Source organism: Hemicordylus capensis, chromosome 5 (genome assembly GCF_027244095.1).
Source record: "Hemicordylus capensis ecotype Gifberg chromosome 5, rHemCap1.1.pri, whole genome shotgun sequence".
In the NCBI taxonomy this organism is placed as follows: domain Eukaryota; kingdom Metazoa; phylum Chordata; class Lepidosauria; order Squamata; family Cordylidae; genus Hemicordylus; species Hemicordylus capensis.
This window is the reverse complement of record NC_069661.1, coordinates 98,817,610-98,838,419: the sequence shown is the minus strand read 5'-3', so window position 1 is coordinate 98,838,419 and position 20,810 is coordinate 98,817,610. Positions and strand designations below refer to the sequence as shown.

Here is a 20,810-nt window from a genome sequence, read left to right as displayed (position 1 = left end):
AGTTCTTATGAAGCACCTGGTGAATTTTATTGGCTCAAGCAGAACCTAGCCACATTATAAGACACTGTATTGGCTAAGAGATAGTCAAGGGATGTGCACAAACCAGTTTGGCGCCTCCATAGGGAAGTGCCGAACTGGCTCAGGTGCCTGGAGCTGAACAGGTTCAGTGGAGCAGGGAGCAGTTCCCTTAAGAAGCAGATAAGTAGTTCCTTACCTGTTCCACTGGTGCCCTGCTGCTTTTCTAGGCACAGTGCTAGCTCTACCAAAGGCCACGCACAGCTCTGGTGCTGTTCCCTACAGTCGACACTGTATGGAGGCTACAGGGAATACACAGCACTGCAGCTGTGCATGGCTTTTGATTGAGCAAGGGCTGCACCCTGAAAAGTGGCAGAGTGGCAGTGGAGTAGGTAAGGACCTGCTTTCCTGTTTCTTAAGGGAATCGCTCCCTACTCTGCCCGTGGCTGCCCACGGCACATCCCTAATATGGGCCCACGGCACATCCCTAACATGAGCGTCTATGATGATGCAGTTTATCAGTGGGTCAGTGGAGGGAATACCATTGTGAAAAGTTGTATATACTGGTATATTAGAAAAACAATGTGTCTAAGAACACAATATGAACATTGAGCTATTTTTGCAGTAATGTGGTATCGCTCTGTTACCAGAATATTTTATATTTGGTGCTTGTTTGTTGAAAACAAGTAATTCTTGTCTGTTGACTATAATAAAAAGTTGATTGAAAACAAACAACCTTCCATTTTCTAAATGAAAATAACTAGATTGACTTAACAGTTTTGATCAAGTGGGTTCTTTGAATCATTCCAATCCACAGGCTCACTTCAGAATATGCCAATCCTTTAACCTCTTACAATCCCTGCTCCCTTTCTGCACTCAGATGCTTACTCTGGTGAACCAGAAGTTCATTTAACAGTGCACCTACAAAAATTTCTTGTAATATATTATCATGATTTGAATGAAGAATATGTTTCATAAGTGTTATTGGGTGACAATAGGCAAAAAATATGCTTTCCCCATGCCCCTCCACAAATGCACTTAAACTGAACATTCCCCAACAATTAATTGTGTTTTCAATTCTAGTTTCAAGAAGATAGAACCTTACTCAGTGCTCCTAGGATTGTCAGATTTTGCTGCCTGCACCCCTGGAAGTTTACAGTTACATATCAGGCAGAAGTGTAATATGTGAAGCTTTTCCAAATGTGAAGGTGTATGCCCTCCAACATTTCACAGATGAAAACACGCAATTCAGAAGAGTTGGCTGACCCATCCCTTCATTATACATTGCTGAAGGCTCTACTCTGCTGTTAGTTATATTGTGGAAAGTCTGCAGCTTTGAACGAGCACGGGAGAGAGAGAGAGCCCCAACACGAACGAAGAAGAAAGCCGAAACCCTGAAATGTCCTTGCTGTGCGGGAGACAGCCCGGCCAGCCTACGAACCTAGCCTGTCATTGGCGTTGGTGCTGGCCTGGTATGGACATTTTCCGCAAAAGTCAAAACTTCCTCTCCATCAGAGTCTCTCCGTTCATTTTTAAAATGGCACGCACACGGAGACAGGAAAAGTAACCCCTCTGGACTCGGCTTTCCTGAAGCGCCTGCATCACCTCGCTTCAGGCAGGAACCTATTTGGAGCCCTCAATCAGTCCTCAGAAGGCGCCCTGACCTGAGGGATGGCGATGCCACGTTGGAGAGCAAATGGATGTGAGCACTGGCAGCCCTGCGCTGCGCACCCCAATATCACGGGCAGGAATTTCGGAAACGACCTTCCTGGTCACAACGCCTGCGTTGCCAGGCGCAAAGCTCCTTCCCCCGCGGCGCCAGCCTCCCAGCTGCTCTATTTTTATGGAGGCATTTTTTTGCCTCAGACTTTCCATTGCACAGGAGATGCAATGAGCCCAGGGAATCTGACATCTCAGCCCGGCCACAACTATTAATAGCGGTGTGAGGTTGGGGGAAGGTGGCGGGGTTGCCCGTCCGGCTGCTACAGGCTTCCCTGAGCTCCAGCTGCGAAAGGGAAAAAGATAGCCATCAACACCACGAGGCAGGCAGCTCCTGAGATATTTCAAGGGGCATCTCTGAGGGAATCCCCTGCTCGCCTTTCAGCCCTCTGAACGGCAACCCCCACCCCCCACCCTCAGCGGCGCCGGCCCCTGTTCCCGCCAACTAACTCGCTCGCATTTGCTGAGGGGGAAACTAAACATGACCGTCAGCCCCTGAGGAAGGGGTCATCGTCTGGCTGGCTTGGTGTGCTGTGTAAGCCCAATTCCATGATACTTGATTTCTCAGGATATTAGGGATAAAGAAAAGTGTCCCTTAGTCAGTGGTGGCACTAGACAAAAAAGGGGAAGAGATATGAGGGGCAAAATGCATTTCTGGGTCTGTGAACTGTGTTAGATTTCTGAAACAGAAATGGAGAGGCAGGTGGGGAGACAAATTACTGGTCTGAGGGGCTCTCTCGTTGCCCGCCCCCCCCCACCTCTGGATGTGCTATCATCACCCTCTGGATCAAAGCGCTGAGAATGACCTGGAGTTGGAGAAGCAAATCAGAGAGGCGTCAAAGAGAGACAGGGCAGTAATAATGGGTGACTTCAACTACCCCACATAGACTAGGTAAATTCACATTCAGGTACTGAAAGAGGCGCCAAATTTCTAGACATGCTAAATGACTGTGCCTTAGAACACTTGATCATGGAGCCAACCAGAGAGATGGTGAACCTGGACTTAATCCTGAGTGGTGCCCAGGACCTGGTGCCAGATGTGTAGAACCACTGGGGAACAGTGACTTAGTGTGATCCAATTCAACTTATATTCAAGTAGAGTATTGCCAAGGATGTCCAACACGAATAGTTGGACTTCAGAAGAGGGAACTTCTCAAAAATGAGGGGAATGGTAAAAAAAGAAGCTGAAAGGAATATTCAGGAGAGTCAAATCACTCCAGAAAGCATGGAAGTTATTTAAAAGCACAATAATACAAGTTCAGTTGGAATGTACACCAAAAAGGAGGCAAGGTACCACCAAGTTCATGAGGATGCCAGCATGGCTAACAAGTAGAGTCAGGGGAGCTATAAAAGGGAAGAAGACTTCCTTCAGAAAATGGAAGTGCTGCCCAAATGAAGAGAACAGAAAGGAACATATACTCCGGCAAAAGAAATGCAAGGAGACAATAAGGGATGTAAAAAAGAGTTTGAGGAGCATATAGCTAGAAGTATGAAGGGGAATTACAACTTCCTTAAATATATCAGAAGCAGAAAATCTGCCAGGGAGGCGGGTAAATCCTTAGACGATGGGGGTATGAAAAGGAAGCTGAAATGTGTACTTTGCATCTGTCTTCACGGCAGAGAATATTGACCATATACCCTCCCTGGCACTGAGTTTCTCAGGCTTGGAGGTTGAAAAACTGGACCAATTTGAGGTGATTAGAGAAGATGTTCTAAACTGTCTTGAAAAACTAAAAATTAACAAGTCACCAAGGCTGGATGGCATCTACCAAGAGTTCTGAACGAACTCAAAGGTGAAATTGCTGCTCTCCTGGCAAACATATGTAACTTGTCCCTACAATCAGGCTCTACCAGAGATCTGGAGAGCAGATAATGTGCCTTCAATTTTCAAGAAGGGATCTGGGAGGATCTGGGAAATTACAGGCCAGTTAGTTTAACTTCTGTGCTGGGGAAATTGATGGACAGCTTACTTAAGGGCACAATTGTTAAACACATAGAAGAACAGCCTTGCTGAAGGCTTCTACAAAGGCAAGTCTTGCCTCACAAAACTTTTGGAGTTCTTTGATAGTGTCAACAGGCATATGGACCAAGGTGATCCAGTATACTTGCACTTTCAAAAAGCTTTTGACTAAGTTCCTCAACAAATGCTCTTGCATAAACTTATCAGTCATGGGATAAGGGGACAGGTTCATGTGTGGATTGGTAACTGGTTGAAGGACAGGAAACAGAGGATAGGAATAAATGGACAGTTTTCACAATGGAGGTAGGCAGAAAGTGGGGGCCCCCAGGGATCAGTACTGGGACCAGTGCTCTTTAACTTATTCATAAATGATCTAGAAGCTGAGGTAAGCAGTGAAGTGGCCATATTTGCAGATGACACTAAACTATTTAGGATAGTTGCTAACTCAGCAAACAGTCAATTACCTCAGCAAAGAGGTAATTCTCTTTATTGAGTAGGGGGAGAGCAACTGGCCCTATCCATCCCCAAGACAGCATCCCTCCAATGGCTGGAGTCAATCTTATGTTCTTTTTTAGATTATGAGCCCTTTGTAAACCGTTTTGGGAACGTTTGGTGAAAAGTGGTATATAAATATCCATAATAGTAATGAAAGCCAAAATAGATCATGAAGAGCTCCAAAAATATCTCTCCAAATTGGGGGAGTGGGCGACAAAATGGCAAATACAGTTCAATGTAAGGAAGTGTAAAGTGATGTAAATTGGTGCAAAAAAAACCCAACGTCACATATATATTGATGGGATCTGAGCTGTTGGTGACTGACCAGGAAAGAGATCTTGGGGTTGTGCTGGACAGCTCATTGAAAGTGTTGACTCGGTGCACAGCAGCTGTGAAAAAGGCAAATTCCATGCAAGGGATCATTAAGAAGGTGACTGAAAATAAAAATGCTAGTATTATTATGCCCTTATACAAAGCTATGGTGCAGCCATGTTTGGAGTACTGTGTTCAGTTCTGGTCATGATATCTTAAGGAGGACATTGTAGAACTGGAAAAGGTGCAGAACTGGGCAACTTCATAAGGAAGTTACCTGGAGCACCTTCTTTATGAGGCAAGGCTACAGCACATAGAGCTCTTTAGTTTGGAAAACATGCGAGGACACAATAGAGGAGTATAAAATCATGTGTGGAGTAGAAAGAGTGGACAGAGAGAAATGTTCCACCCTCTCTCACAACACTAGAACCAGAGGGTCATCCAATGAAACTGGATGGGAAATCCTGGACTGACAAAAGGAAGTACTTTTTCCACATAGTGCATAATTAACCTATGGAATTCTCTACCATGGGATGTAGTGATGGCCACTAGCTTGGATGGCTTTAAAGGGGGCTTAGACAGAATCATGGAGGACAGGTCTATTGATGGCTACTAGTCTGGTGGTGGGCCAGCCTCAGAGGCAAGATGCCATTAAACACCAGTTGCAGGGGAGCAACAGCAGGAGAGAGGGCAAGCCCTCACTCCCTGCCTGTGGGCTTCTCAGACACATCTGGTAGGCCACTGTGTGAAACAGGATACTGGACTAGCTAGGCCTTGGGCCTGATCCAGCAAAGCTGTTCTTATGTTCTAACCAGCTTTGCCCTTAGTAGAGAGCAGAACTGAAATTCTTAGCCCAAGTAGGATTTTTGCTGCCTTTTTTGTGGTGGGTTGCTATGTAATTCAGATTATGCAGTGAACATAGTTTCACCCCTGTTGTATGTAGCCTGTCATGTAGTTGTTACTGCAACTCATCCCCCCCCCCCCCACTCAGGGGTGTTGACAATTTTAGGATAAAGTCAATGGGTAAGCTTCTCCTACTCCCATGCTAGATATGTGGAGGCTACTTATTATTAATTCCACTGGGAAGAAATAGCAGTCATTTTATTATTTCATATGCTTCTGACAGCTTCCGAAGTTCAGTTGAGTTGCCTCTTTTACTTTTCGGCTTTTAACAGCTGCATGATGGGGGGGAAATCCCATGAGTGCCATCTTCCACAGCATGAAGATGCCATGATGGTAAAAGCTGGTTCAGCTGGATTTCTGCCATGTCATTCAGCTGTTAAAAGTCACAGTCCTATGAGGGAGAGAGAAATATGACAGTCCAGAATCAGGTTCAAATTAAGTTAGATGACATAGACCATTTAAAAACACATAGTATTAGACAGATATATAGATCATATTCCTAGTCTACTTGTAGAGAACAAGCCAAATCAATGAATCACTTTCACTGTGTGGACAGAAATATTTTTAAAAGTAGTATCTTAGAGAGTTTGATTTCCCTATCAGTCAGAAAACAAATTTTTGCATTTACTCTTTTTTGCATTATTGTTATACACACACATAAAGAACACATTATACTTTGCATATCAAGGGGAAAGCAGAAGAATGAAAACAAAGGTTGAGGGTAAGTTTTCACTTTCAGATCTTCAAGAGTGAGGAAAACCACATGGCCAATAACACACTACTAGAAATTTTCTGCCAGGAAGGATCCGAAGTTTGCATCAAGTTTTTAGGACTTCTAAAGTTTCCTTGACTTCATTGAACGGTTTCTGAGCCTGCTGCTAATCAGAACATTCTGATCCCAGAGCCAGTGAGGGATCAGCTTAATCCTCCCAACAATAGAGGAATGCTTATAGGTCGGGACGAGGGGTGGGGGCGGGGAGGGGCGGAAATCCGATAAAGGAGTCAGTCAGTCTCTCAGGAGTGGAAAAGGACCTATCCCTACGCTTGGATTCTGATTACTATCTTCATCAATTGGAATGGGGATGGGGGCGTGGAATCAAGTGGTCAATAGTCCAATGTCTATGTTTCATTCTGTTACTGTATTAAGGAAGAAGAGTCACCATTATTCATGTTTTAGTACAGTACATTTGATCTCTATTTCTCTCTCTCTTTCAGAATCTCTAAACACAATGCACACTAGTAAAGTTTCTCAGGAAGACAGACAGTATTATGCCAAACTAATTCACTACAGTTGGCAGGTAAAGAAAGACACATTACAAACCAGCAGCCTGTACACTGGTGCTATGTACAGAAAACCATACTTTTTATTAAACCAAATGCTGTTTTTATACGATTTTTAAAAAGAGAAAGAAAGAAAGAAAACCCGCCCCGGTTATTTAAGTCTCATCACTCAAGCAAACAAACAATTCTGAACTCTACTTCACCCAACAACCTGCACTGAACGGAGTTGCTAGGCTTCAGGAGGAAGGGTGGTCCCTTTCGAGGCTGGAAAGGGGGCCACCTCGAAAGCCCGCTTCTCCACGAAGCGCTTATATGAGCACAGGGAAATAATAAAAGCAAGGACCATTGAAACAGGGGCCTAGGAGGGAGAGATTATCATCCAAAAAGCGAATGACCAACACGCAGGCTGCTAGAAACTATGGCTACAAGCTTTCATTGATTAATCAACCGAAGATTTGGGCCTCCTTTCTCCAAAACGCGTTGCAACCATTTGGCCTCTTTCGCAATTTATCTTCACAAAGGAGCACTTACTCCTCTATGATACTTTCCGGCTCCCTTACTGAGATCCTGATAAAAGGACCGCCGATGTCAGAAGCCAGATGCGTGACTACAGATAGCAGTGCCTTAATATTTTATACTTGAATCGGTGTGGATTTGTGTGTCTTGCATACTGTGGAGAAAAATAATGTCTCTGTGTATACGCTGAATTTTATTTGGGATTCAGAGGTGCAGATCCCGCCCCTATGTATTTCAGGAGTTCCCGACCCTCTCCAATTTTACTGAACCCACCCCCAAACATAATAGCCCATCTCTCCTCTGCAAGGGTCTTTCGCCCCCAGCCCCCCTCACACACATTAAGTGAAGTTACTCCTCAACCTTTCCCTCTGACCACTTGGCACTCTCCTGTTTAGCGCTTTCACAGGTGACTAGGTACATTAAACACACACACCCCTCAAAAAATGTCATCTTGAAAATGCCATCTTGGTCTTTTAGCTTCAGACTAAGGAGTTTTTGAGTAATCCCACAACGTTAAGATAAAACCACTCCAGACTGAGAATAGCACCCTGCATGCTCTTTGCTGACGTTTCATTGGCGAGGAAAGTCGGGTTTCCAAGTAAACATGCCACCGTTGCAGTTGCGAGCAGAAGAGATAATATTCCCCTTTCCTGCTAAATGGCCTTTACATTTAAATCACTGTTTGAATTTCCAGGGAAAGTGAGGAGGGCTTTTCTCCGTAAGGACACTTCCTTTAAATATCTCCCCCCGCCCCGCCCCATGCTATAAGAATCGCTGAAGCCCAGAAATGTGAACGAGAAGTTTATTTGAATCTTCGAAAGGGACAGGATTGAAGTAAATTTCGGAAGACACGAACTCCAGTGTTCTTCTTTCACAAAATGCTTTTGGTTTGCTCAAATATAACATGTCATACTGACCTCTCAGCTCCAGTCTCACTTTCCTTAGCATAAAACCCGAAAAACACACCGGGGCCTGTCAAAAGCTCAGGCCTTAGTTGAGCACACTGGAGTGATCACGTACGTTGCAGTTCTGGAAAATTCAATTCGGTTTGGTGATATCATAAGATATGCCTGCGAGAAAGGCGGCTGTCTAAGCTTTCCCAATTGGAACGGCTCCATCACAGGAGTATAAATGGCACTTTGAGAACAAGGAAGAGCCATACAAGCTTCAGTCACAGGGAGGAAGACCCGTGGAAGAGGACTTCTTTGACTTCTTTGTTTCAAAGCAGCTCCGTGTGAGATTGGATCAGCCTATTCCTTTCTCTTCTGTTTCCTCCCCAGAACTATATTGTACCTTGATGGGGAAATCAGTTCTGTAAGTGGGGCTGCTACCGTAATAGTCTCTGGTTTTCTGCACATTATACAACAAACCGCAGCCAGCTCAAAACTCAAAAAAGATTTGAGGAAGATTCAAGTGCAACTCAAGTCAAGGGTGCCAGATCAGCTGAAGGTTTGTGGATCCAAACATTACATAAGAACATAAGAACAGCCCTGCTGGATCAGGCCCAAGGCCCATCTAGTCCAGCATCCTGTTTCGCACAGTGGCCCACCAGATGCCGCTGGAAGCCACAGACAGGAGTTGAGGGCGTGCCCTCTCTCCTGCCATTACTTCCCTGCAACTGGTACTCAGAGGCACCCTGCCCTTGATGCTGGAGGTGGCCCACAGCCCTCCGACTAGTAGCCATTGATAGACCTCTCCTCCATGAAGTCATCCAAACCCCTCTTAAAGCCATCCAGGTTGTTGGCTGTCACCACGTCCTGTGGCAGAGAGTTCCACAATTGGATCACGCGATCTGCAAACATTTAAGAATGTTTGCAGAAACCACTTGGCATTTCAGGATTTGGGATTTTTAGCGAGATGCAAAAAATGCGATCTTATTCACAATTACCTGATCGTAAGTCTCATTGCATTTCGTGAGGTTTACTTCTGCGTAAACCTGCAGAAGGATTGCACTGCCCTATACTTTGCTTTTACCGTGCAGGAATGTTTTCCAGGAGCGTACTCCACTCAGTAGTGTTTGCAAGCAGTTGGATGTAAAGCCAAGCAATGCTTTGCAGCTCCTTCCCAACCCATCACGTTTAAGCCATTAGTCAGGAACATTCCGGTGCCAGCTTAGCTGGGCACACAAAGCTGGGAGCCAGCAGATGGGCGAGCGCGCACGCACACAGACAACCCACGGCACTGCATCATTCGCCAGGTATATTTAATTATTCGTCGTCGATTTCGTTTGCCTTGCGTGGCATTCTACTTTTGGACTTCTTTCGTAGGTCCCTTTGGAGAGGGAGAGGAAAGAGGATAAGCGGACTGACATATAGGAAGAGAATTAGAACCACTTTGTATAAGCCCTATAAAGATGGGGAACGTGTGATAACGCTTCTCTTAATGCCGGATCCACACTCACTCCAGGCGCCGATCCTGGAGAGAAGGGACAACAGTGCAAAGAGTCAACCCAGCAGCAGCCCCGCGGCGGTTCTATCTAGCGAATGAAGCGAATCCTGGAGAGCGATCTGAAGCAAAGCGAACCCTGGCTAACCCACGTGACAGTGTGGGGCAATCAGTCTGGCTCTCTGAGCTCTCTCTGTCGGGATGAAACAACACCGAGCAGCCAACCCCACGACCGCTTCGGCAGCAGGCGAAAGGTGCGCGGCACTTTTTAGATTGGCTGGCTCATCTCTTGTATTAATCCTTGTCCCCCCAACTCTCTGACAGCCGCCCCAGCTCTGCAGTGTGCCCCCCACAACTAGGAACGAACGCATGTCGCAGCGCCGGCGCTGCTTTCCTCCCTAACTTTGCCCAGTGATTGAATCACGTCAACACAGGCATCAAAGACGATTACAATTTTTACGCGCGGCTTCTGGGGTCTGTAGTCACCTTCGGGTTAGATCTGGCTAGATGCCGCAGCTTTCCAACAGCGATCTCTTTCGGCAACTGGCTCCACTGCTTTGGCTAGCTGCGGACTAGTCAATTTCAGCGCCACCACAGGACCTGCGCCCTCACCCGCGGCCAACAGACTTGCAGAGGAAGGAGCAAAAGGCTCCGCTGCTGCAGAATTTAGCCGGTGATTCCGCCGCTGCATGTCTTTCCCTGATGTTGAAACGCATCCCAAGGGCTCCCTGGTAACACACTATAACTGTTATAAGTAATAAATAAATGCAGGGAAGCGCACAGTGAAATCTTTGCCTCAGGCTACTGACTATTTATGCTGTTTATCAATTTACTCTGGGGCAGACTTGGGAGTTACTTCGAGGAATTTCTTTAGCAACCGGCGCAGTGAGCTCTCACATCAGATTAGCGATCGGTTAGAACAGGGGAAGAGCGGTATGTGCACACAAATTAATTGAGCAGATCTATTGTGTAATGTGCAGGAAGCGACATCAGAAATTGCTGTTCCCCAGCGCTTCACAGGCCCGTTTCACACATTAGGGGGGCAATAAAATGGGTAAACATCTGACTAGGACTCGCGTCTAGCCTTGGCTCTCTGAGAGGCTTCATGAATAAGACACCTGTTGGTTGCATTACACTTTAATTTTTAGGTGCGCGTTTTTAAAAAAAAGCACGATATAACACAGCAGAAGATCACATCCCTTCCAGACTACGTTTATTACTCTGGAACAACTTCCACGTCCTGCTCTCAAACGCAAATCATACTTATTAACATTCTCACTCGAACCATACGCAGGCATAGAAGGAACAAGAAAAAAATCCAGTACTTTTCTGTGCTGCTTCTACGCCTATTTCTTTACAACAGAGAGACATTTGGGAAGAATATAGATCAGGTTCAAATAGAATAGCATTTTAAAGAGAAAGACAGATAGGAGGAGTAACAAATCCGCGTTAAGCGATGGTGCGGATGATCTCCAAGGGACATCGTTTAACCGCCGCCTGTCCTAAAACACAGTTCAGTTACCCTACACAGACAGGTAGGTTGAGGCTGCCGTCTTAGCTCACTTAGGAAACCCATGAGACTCTCTTCCAAGAAAACATCCCTTCGGGCTGCAAAAGTGGTCAAAGGGGGCGCCACGGGGCGAAGCTGAGCAGGTGTCGGGATTGCCTTACCCGCTGATTGGCAAGGACCTGCCGGTAGCGCTCTTCTTCCGGAGGAAGCGGGTGCATGGCTAACATGCTCCCGCAGCTTCTGCTCTTCCTTCGCCGCCTTCCCTGGGGTGCGTGCTCCGCCTGGCTGCAAACACGCCGTCACAGCTGTGTAGTGCCCCCACGGCTGGCTGGCAGGCGCCTTCCGAGTGGGGCTGGCTCGGCATTTTGTCCGCTCAGTCAGCAGTCCACACCCAACCCCTCCCCAGAATCACAATCCTCGAAACTCCCGGAGAAAGGCACACCTTGGCCCCGCCCCCTCCTTTTGCGGCCGAGCCCAGCGGACCTTGCCAAAGGCAACCGGGAGAGGAAGGATGGCAAGGAGCGCGCAGAGCAGGAGGAGCCCGGATCGCCACCTTCCCTCTTCTCCCCGCCCGCTCCCTCCATAAGAGACTTCGCTATGTCAAGGCGGCGGCAGCAGCAGCCGGCAGCCAAAGGAAAGCAGGGGGCTGCTGCCATGGGCCACGCGCCCATCCCCTGCCCTCCCTTTCCCGGGTACCTGTCCGTCCTGGGACTCCTCCACCGCCTTCCCCCTCAGCGCGCCCTCGCAGCCGCAAAGCGGAAACTCCAGCCAGGCGCCCTCCTTGCCTGCCAGGCACTGTCTCTCCGGCGGCCCCGTAGCGACCCTAAGGAAAGCGCAGATTCTTTCCCGATAACCTTCTTACTCAGTCTCCCCGCCCTCTCCTTATGAAACACGATTAAGCCCTACTTAGTACCAGTTCGATGTAGCAAGGCTTATATAAAACTCTTGTAAGAAAGTTTGCTTTCCCCCTCTCTCTTTCCCTAAAAGCCGGTCTCTAGGATGGAGTGCTCTTGCTCTTCCATTTTCCAGCCACGTCAGATCGAGGTAGCACGGGTTGAACTCGATTCAACATTAGAAGATAAGCACAGAGTAGAATACAACTATTTGCATCTAGTTATTAATTAAAAACAAAACAAAAAACAACAGATAGTTGCTCACTAGCTTCCTTCCGATATCACAGTTTACAAGCGCTTAAAAGCATTTTAGATCTAGGAAATCCAAGCCTTCCCACAAATAACTTTGTTGCTACTGTAATCGCTATATGGAACGTGGTTTTACAAGTGACTTGGGCACTCTCCTGCGACATGTTGGAATAATACTGGAACATCTGTAGCAGGTATGTCCTACATCAGGTCTAAAGCAGGAGTAGCACTACTCATCTGCACAGCCCCCTATGTATTCTGCAAGCGTTTTGCTATTGGCTACTGAGCTAGGGTGCTTCAAGGCTGGAGAGAAAGGCCTGAGTACAGACTCAACTCTTTCTCATTCCCAGGCCCCTCCTTTACCACACCAGACATACCCATGAACTGCTGCTGGCAGTACCATTTGTGGTTACTGACATATTGAAAGCAAAATTGACAAATAAGAGCATGTTTATCCAGATCCCTCTCATTGCACACATATATCCACATTGTTTGGAAACTGAACAGTTCCCACTCCCCTGGCACACTGCAAGTCAGGAGACTTGTGTTTTGGGTGGTATAAAAATGTTTTAAATAAATAACTAAATAACTAAATAAATAATAAAACATTTCTTTAAGGTGAAGGGAGAGAGATAAAAATAAAGTCAAGGAAATGAGCACCAGATTACAAATTCTAGAAGAGCGCTGCAGTGCTCCTTAGCTATGTCTACTCAGAAAAGTGTGATTATTCCTCAAAAGCACATATCTCAGGCCAAGTAACTGGTTCTGTACAAAGTAACAATTATGAACAATTATTAAATGGCCTATATAGATAGGTATGCATGCCAAAGGCAAATTCCTTTGCTTAACAATGGTTGTATGGATGACTGTTTAATCTGATGACATTTATAAAGTATTATAAAAATGACCAATCTCTGCCTTGCACTGCTTATGCCATGTAACCTTGAATATATCCAAGAATTGAAATGTGAACGTTGTGATTGAGCCACTAAAATATCTCCTTATCCCATTACTGAAGTGTCATGCCTGTTTTCTCCTGCTTTCAAAGGAACATACCCACTCATGGGGTAAGCCAGCTCCCACCCCCTACTAAAATTACAGGAGTAAAACTCATTCAGTAGGACAGATGGAATAAGGATTTGTCCTTTTTACAGCATACTTCCAGAGCACAAATTAACTAAATTCATCTTGAACAATTCCCGGTGTCCTCCAGAGACTCCTTAAAAGAAGGATAAATATTGACTTTGAAAATGCTTTCAAGAAAATGTCATTTATTAACCTAGATGCTGACCTTATTCTCTTCATCGTTTGTCTTCATTGACAGAACTGTAGACAAAATGTCAAGCAAAATTGCAACTGTAGAAGATACTTAACAAGAGGAAGTGCTTCAGAAATATTAAATGTTTTTGTGTCCCAGAAAATGAGAGAACAGCAGATGGGGAAACTGTAAAAACAAAACAAAACAGTGGCACAGTTGCAGTTATGACTGGTGGTCTTCCAACTTTATTCTTCCATACCAGGAATGGCAAACTGCCACAGGCTATGGGGCAGTGGCGTTATTCAACTCAAACAGCTCTAACAAATTTTAGTCAATATGTCGTAAATTTTTTGGCTATAAATTCATTCATATAGAATTTAAAAATACTATCTAGAAGTTCCCTCTAATGGAAGTTCATCTGAACAAAGAAGAACAATCTGAACAAAGAATCCAAGGGTGCTGTTCAACATTTCTTAGAGGCAGGGCTGTATGAGTTTCATAGTCCACCGGGTGTTCTTCAGGGAAATAAATTCAAAATGTGGCATGCAGTGCTGAAAAGCAACTTTATATTTTGAAGTTTTATTCCACGGTTTATCATTCTTTTTTGCCCCTAAAAGGGCTTGTAACAAAAATGGAGTACAGGATTCTTTATAGGATCTGAACTGAGCAGTTAAACTTCTATTAGACATAATACATTGAAAATCGAACCATGGCTTAGACCAAGGCCTAATCCGCAGTGGCCTTCTACAAGGCTTAACAGTAAGATATTTACGCAAATCTGCAACCAGGTCCTCATAGTAAGTTAAAAGCCTCTCAGAATCCGGCTCAGAAACAATAGCAGTGGCTATTTGAGTATATTCAGAATCCAACAGTGTTTTCAACTTGAGCGTGGGACCATTTAACACAGCAACCTTGTGCCGATTGTCGTATATCATGATGATACCATTCAATTGGACGTGAAAGATTGCCAAATAATCTAAATATATATACAAATAGGAAAGTGATCACTGTCCACACAAGGAATAACCTCACGTCGGGCTATTCAACTTAGCAGATTGTTAGATACTATCATATAATCAATAGTACTTGTTCCAGTATTGGCCCAGAAAGTGAACTCTGCTGGGCGGTCTCCTAGGATTGACCCATTAAAAGAACAAAAAGATTTAGCGCGTTTATCGTCTGGGCCAAACAAAAACCTGTGTAGTTGGATCTCTGATCTTTAAATACCCGATGGTGCAAAAATAGAGGGGATTCGGAAGATTCAAAAGAGGGAGGGCAAGTGTGGTGGCAACCATATATTTTATTTTAATTGTATTTTTCCCCCTTGTGCTGGTCATAGGCCATAATAAACTTTGAACTGAACTGATTCCACAGCTTAGAACTGTTTATATTGAAGTTTTACTCCTCGCTTTGGAACTGTTTATGATGAATATAATTATATTCATTGGCATATATGTTCTGCAGCATAATGTGGGTGGTTCTGAGCCACCTGTGCTGCTGCAGGTATCTAAGGATTCACCAATGGTCTTGCACTAGCACACTCGCATCTGGGAGCTCTGCCTAGATTGTTTCCTATCTAAGAAGCAATCCCAGGTGCAGGTGCACTAATTTAAGTATTTGAACTCTTCTGCTGCTTAAGACACCCATAGGGTGGTGCAGGTGGCTCAGAACTGCCTGTGGAACAAGTAGGCCATTCTATTCAGTTAAGCTGCTATTCAGCCCTCCTGCAGAAAAAGTGAACCATGCTTAAATCCTATTGTAAATAATAGGCATTAACCACAACTAACACTTTCTGCATTAGGCCGCATTCTTTTGTACTTGATTTACTGGGAAAATATGAATATATTTTTATATGAGCCCCAATTTTCAATTGTTTTCCAATGCTTTGCTGAAAGGCATTCTAGGGACATGCTGTGCCTTTTATAATGTGCATTTGCAAATGAGGCAAGAACTGCCACGATGATATATTATGCCAAGATGTTTTGATATTATTGATTTTATGGGACAGGCTGTTAGTGATGCATAGTTTTATATTGCATACATCTTGCATTGTATACATTCTGTGGTTAAGCTTCCTAAAGCCTATTTTGAAGAGAACACAACTATAAACTGATGATAGTCCCGGCACTTGACATAAACCCATTCCAGGCACTCACTACTACAAGGGATGCTAGGGTTGTGCATTGAATTGGCCCGATAATTAGATCGAATGCAATGCAAGTCATATCAGAGAATTCCAATTAAAAAGTGCCCCTGATATAGAAAATAGATTCAATGCAATACTACATCACATCAGAACTATCAGAAGATTGGGGAGGGGTACCTTTCCTGAAGATCCAACATTCTGATTTTTTTCTGACTTACTAGTCTCCTTGGTCTTAAGAGTCCAGGAATCTTAAAAGCACAAATAAATGCCAAAAGTACACAGAGTAGAAGTTAGGAATCACGTGGAAAGAGATCTGTTCTTCTCATACATTTAAAATGCCAATTAGATCACTGGCCATTTGAATTTTTTTATAAATCACTAACCACGCAAATTTTATGAAAGAAGCTCCATGACCACAAGAAATACTATTCTCATTACTGAGAAACATCCTGTACTTTTAAGATCCACACCAAGGACACACAACATATAATACCTACCCACGGCCTTATAAAATCACTGGGCGCTCTTTTCATATGCATATTCTCTCTACTAAAAATAAAAAATAGAATATATAGTTGTATATATGTTTGAATATATGTTTGTATATTCATCTAGAAAATATATACTTTGAGGTACTAGGAAAAATTAAATTCAGCACTTCCCTCTATGACAGGTCTTTAAACAAATTCAGAGCAAGAACATGAATGGATGATTGATAACTGATGATTGATTATTGTTTGTATTATTTCAATAGAAGAATATGAAGACTCAATATCAGCAGGAAAACGTGCAAGATCTAAAGGAGATGTGGGTTCTTCAACTTTTAAGTTCTTAACTAAAACTGTTTAACAATAACTATTGGTTGTAGCTAGGACTGCATGTATTAAAATTATAAAAAGAAAAGCTGGATTCAAAGGTCTGTAAAGTTATACAAATTAAAACACGCACACGCTTGCTGGTTTTTGCATAATTTATTCTGCTTGCCTTAAGGGCCACTGGAATTCCAATCTGCCATGACCCCCAACTTCTGAGATTCTACTATGCCCTGCTCACACACTTAATCTGGCTATTGCCACCATAAAGATGAAAAACTTGGTTTTCCATATAAAAGCTAAGATTTGTAGGATGTGAAATTGCATTGCATGGCCACTTCTAACTTCTGATCTTGCATGCTGTAGAATACACACAGCCTAGAGAGTAGTCATATATGTACACCAAAAGATGGCAAATTATTCTGAACCCTTTAACCCTGCCATTTCATTTTTCATTCAGTTAAATATCTAAAATATTAAAAGAACCAATCACTTCCAAATAAAGTTAATTACTCATATAAATCAAAGAAATACAAATGTTTTGGTACGAGTGCTGGTAGCTAAAAATCTCTATTTGTGTCAAGAAATCCTGTTAACATTCAAATCAAGAGAATACTGATCTACTGGAGCATAGCCCACAAGCATAAACTTCCATTCATTTTCATATGATGTGTATGTGTGTGTGTGTGTGTGTGTGTAGATTTATTTATTAACAGGTGCTTTCTTTTTGTCATGAGAGTACAAAATTTACAAAGGGTTTATACTAACATATCCAAGAGTGAAATGTGACAGACTATAGTAATGTTAATATCCATTATTCATAGGGGTAGTAAGGTAAATTATTGAAGTATTAAGGATTTAATAATGTATGCTTGCAGGATGGATCTTTTAAAAAGTTTATTTTTTCCTTTAAGCAACGAGAACCTGAAGTAAATGTTTAACTTTTGTAAATACAGCAAATAAAAAACTGCAAGATTTTCCAGCCTTCTCTTCCCAAAAAGATTTGAGTGTGCACAGTATATTTCTGATGCAAATAACTGTCAGCAATGGTGTATTTAGTATGTTAAGATATTTTTGCATTGTGTACTGTTAATAATTAGATCAGAACCATTGCTGGCAATGTAGGAAAACATTAACCTTGGACTAGCTGCAATCTTTATGTTGAGTTCCTTCCAACATTCCTACTGACTTCAACTGGGATGCTTGCGTAGGACACCAGACTGGATTTAGTGAATTCTTATGTGAGCATCATTTAAAGGTAATCAAATGTTAGCAATTTTTAAATTTACCCCCTTAAGTATAAGCAAGAGAGTCAGGTGAACTCATTTGATGTGATAGTATTCCCTCTATAATTAATTCCTAAAATAGTTCAGGTTTTGAGAAATTCTCTTTACCACTCACTTCTGAGAGATTTGAGGTATGACTGCCAATTAGTTAACAGAAATATTTACAAAGTTAGCTAGACATTTAAACTACTTGGCTTTACACTTCAACATTATTTTGAGTGTATCTGTGTAAGTCAACATTTCATATTTTTGTACACAACATGCTTGACTCAAGGACTAATTTATCACCTGTGCATATAACTTCCTATACTGTGAATGCCACCTTTCACAATGGGTATGTAATCTTGTTCTTTGTGTAAAGCAAATTTTCTTTAGGAAAACTACTTTTTGGAGGGTCAGCAATAGTCTTTAAATTCTGAGACTTGTAGAAGTAGTTTTCCTATGGAGTATAAAATAAGGGTTTTAAGTAGCAAAGTCAAACACAATGGATTTTGCATGAAATCAGTTTTGAAAAATGTCTATTAAAAAGCGAACATTTCTCTTTTGAAAGTTTTAGCAAAAATGTGTCTTGGGAGTATGGGATGCCAGAATTATATTAGGAAAACTATTTTTGACAAAACATAATTAGAATTTCTGTGCACTAGGAGTGATTTCATATTTTACTCAAATGAAACCCTAAAATAACGACTTCTGATCAAGGAAAATCTAAATGAAAACACTAAAATAATGACTTCTATTCAAGGAACAGTGTGATCCATAATTCAATTCAAAGTAAAGTACATGCATTAGATGTCAAGTATGCTGGACCAGCGAGGATGACCTTTGCAAGAGGGTTGCTGAGTATGTGTGTAAAAGCAACTGCACCTAGCACTGGGGCTGTGTGGCGGGTTATCCTTGTTGTACACATCCTCTGAGAGGTGGTGGATGCAGCCAGCTTTGACATTTTCAGTCTCCTGCTTCCTTCTTGCACCCAAGAGGCGATCAGCACTGTTATAGATGACTACACATACTAGGTGTTAACTGGTGAACACATAGAGATCCTCAAATACAGCATAAAACAAATGACAGAAACAATAATTTGTGGATCTCACTCAATGAGGCATTTGTAAAAATCTGGCATAATTGCTTATGATAGATGGCATGCCAAGACCACCTATATTACCATCACATTGGCTAACAATGTTTCTCATTAACAGTCCTATATAAATTAACAGGATATGTTAATCATAACTTACGTCTCAGTTTCAATAAGATGACTCATGAGTAATTTAGCCTGGATGTCAGCCACTGACTATTTTAAACAGATTTTTGGGAAAGTAAAGACTAGGCTTGGTCTGCTTTATTCCAGATGAACGGAGGAAAGTTGTTAAAACCACAACTGAACATTAAGTTGTGATTTATACCATATAACATTTTAGAAGCCAGCAGCTACCTATAATCATACTGAGGTGTGTTGAAATAAATAAAGATTTCAGTCATTGTAGGCTATGAACCATGCAACCATCACAACAGCAGCTCCACATACTGGCAGCACGATCAAGCTCTTATATTTTTGCCATACAGATTGTTCAACTTCGACCTCATCCTTTCTTCTCTTGTTCTTTCGACGTCCTTTTAACCTGTTCTCAAAAGCCTCCAGTTCAGCCTGGACAGAAAGAAAACACAAACAAAAAATTCAATATTTAATACACATTGCCATTCATGTACATGTGCTTTACCAAGGATGAGAGGATCGGTCCTGCCCCAAGGGGTTTTCAATCTAGATATTGACACAAGGAAAGCAGAGAGAGAAGGGAAATGGAGGCAGGATCAGCAACGAAAGAATGTGTGCATGTTTAATTACACGTACTTGAACTTAGTTACAGTAGGGAATGGGGACTAAGTGGTCTGCCAAAGGCTTCAGGGAAAATGGTGAGGTTTTAAGAAGGGATTTGCTTGAAGGAAGTAAGAGAGGCGGCTTTACACAGGTGTTCTAGGAGGCAGTTCCAAGCATAAGGGGCTGCAAGGGAGAAAGGATGGAGACATCTGAGGAAGCAGTAGACATTCAAACAGTTGAAGGTAATTAAGTTGGAGGAGTGAAGGCCATAGAAAGGAGTGTAACAGGATATGAGATCTGAGAGGTACAGAAAGGTAAGATAATGGAAGGCTTCGAAGACAAGGACAAAGCGCTTGTGCTGGATCTATGAGGAACCCAGTGAAGGAACCTGGGTGGGGGTGGGGATATAGTCGGAACGAAAAGAGAGCTAAATGATTTTAATGGCAGAATGCTGGATGTAGGTTAGGGGACCAAGATGATCAATGGAAGACCAGCGAGAAAGAGGTTTCAATCGTCCAGGCAGTGGTGTAGTGAGGACGCTGGCAGCTCATGTCCAGGCTGCTGCCAGTGGCCCCCGCCATGCCCCTGAATCTGATGTCAGACGCAGGGGGCGTGACAACACTAGCAAATGGGGCCACGCCTCCCGTTTGGATGTAAAATCTGGCCAGCTCCATGCTCCCAGCATGGCCGGGATAACTTCTCCCTGCTTGCAAAGACAGGGAGAGGCATTCCTGGACAGGCTAGGACTGCAGCGCTAGCTGAAACCTCTAAAAAATGGAGTCGTGCGGCTATTCTCTCCCTCCATCACTGCAAAAAGCATGCATGAAATAATTTTATGCATAAGATCTGGAGACCATCTTGTACTGAGGCTTTCATGAATAAACTGGAGAACCAAGTTAACTCATTCAGAACCACTTAAGGCAGGCCCCAACTTTGCTGTTCTTGACAAAATGGTGCTCTGCCTTTCTCCCTAACCAAGTACACCGTCTGGCAATCCCTTACTACCCATCACAAGGTCCCAAATGCCATCCTTCATCCTACACACCCTTTTGTGTGCACTACCACGAAGCAAGACTCTGCTGAGGATTCCAGCTCACCATCACCCCTTTCTTTCAATGGATCTCAGTCCCTGGGTCTCAATGAGCTAGCAGAGCTAACGCATTTACCCTCTTTTCCTAGTCCAAAGTCCACAGGGCTCCCTTTCCTGCTGCATTACCTCTTCATTATACTTTAGGAATCCCCTCCCTTTTCTTG

General features: G+C 43.3%; 2 protein-coding genes across 8 annotated transcripts in view; both read right to left on the bottom strand.

Moving 5' to 3' along the window:
• The window catches only part of CORIN (corin, serine peptidase), a 199,901-nt gene extending 188,123 nt beyond the window's left edge, over positions 1-11,778 (bottom strand). For 6 of the 7 annotated variants that reach the window (XR_008308281.1, XR_008308282.1, XR_008308283.1 and 3 more), the window contains exon 1: positions 11,258-11,778. Coding sequence is in view for 3 of the 7 variants with exons in the window: in XM_053254366.1 (XP_053110341.1) it covers positions 11,258-11,323 (66 nt within the window). In the remaining 4 variants the exon portion in view is untranslated. Of the gene's footprint in view, positions 1-1,120; positions 2,108-11,257 lie in introns of those variants that run through there. The other variant, XM_053254367.1, reaches the window with a different exon arrangement.
• Positions 11,779-16,598: 4,820 nt separating this feature from the next.
• NFXL1 (nuclear transcription factor, X-box binding like 1) overlaps positions 16,599-20,810 on the bottom strand; it is a 114,188-nt gene continuing 109,976 nt past the window's right edge. The window contains exon 22 of the mRNA XM_053254371.1: positions 16,599-19,385. Within this exon, the coding sequence (XP_053110346.1) occupies positions 19,212-19,385 (174 nt within the window). The 3' untranslated portion in view covers positions 16,599-19,211. The remainder of the gene's footprint in view (positions 19,386-20,810) is intronic.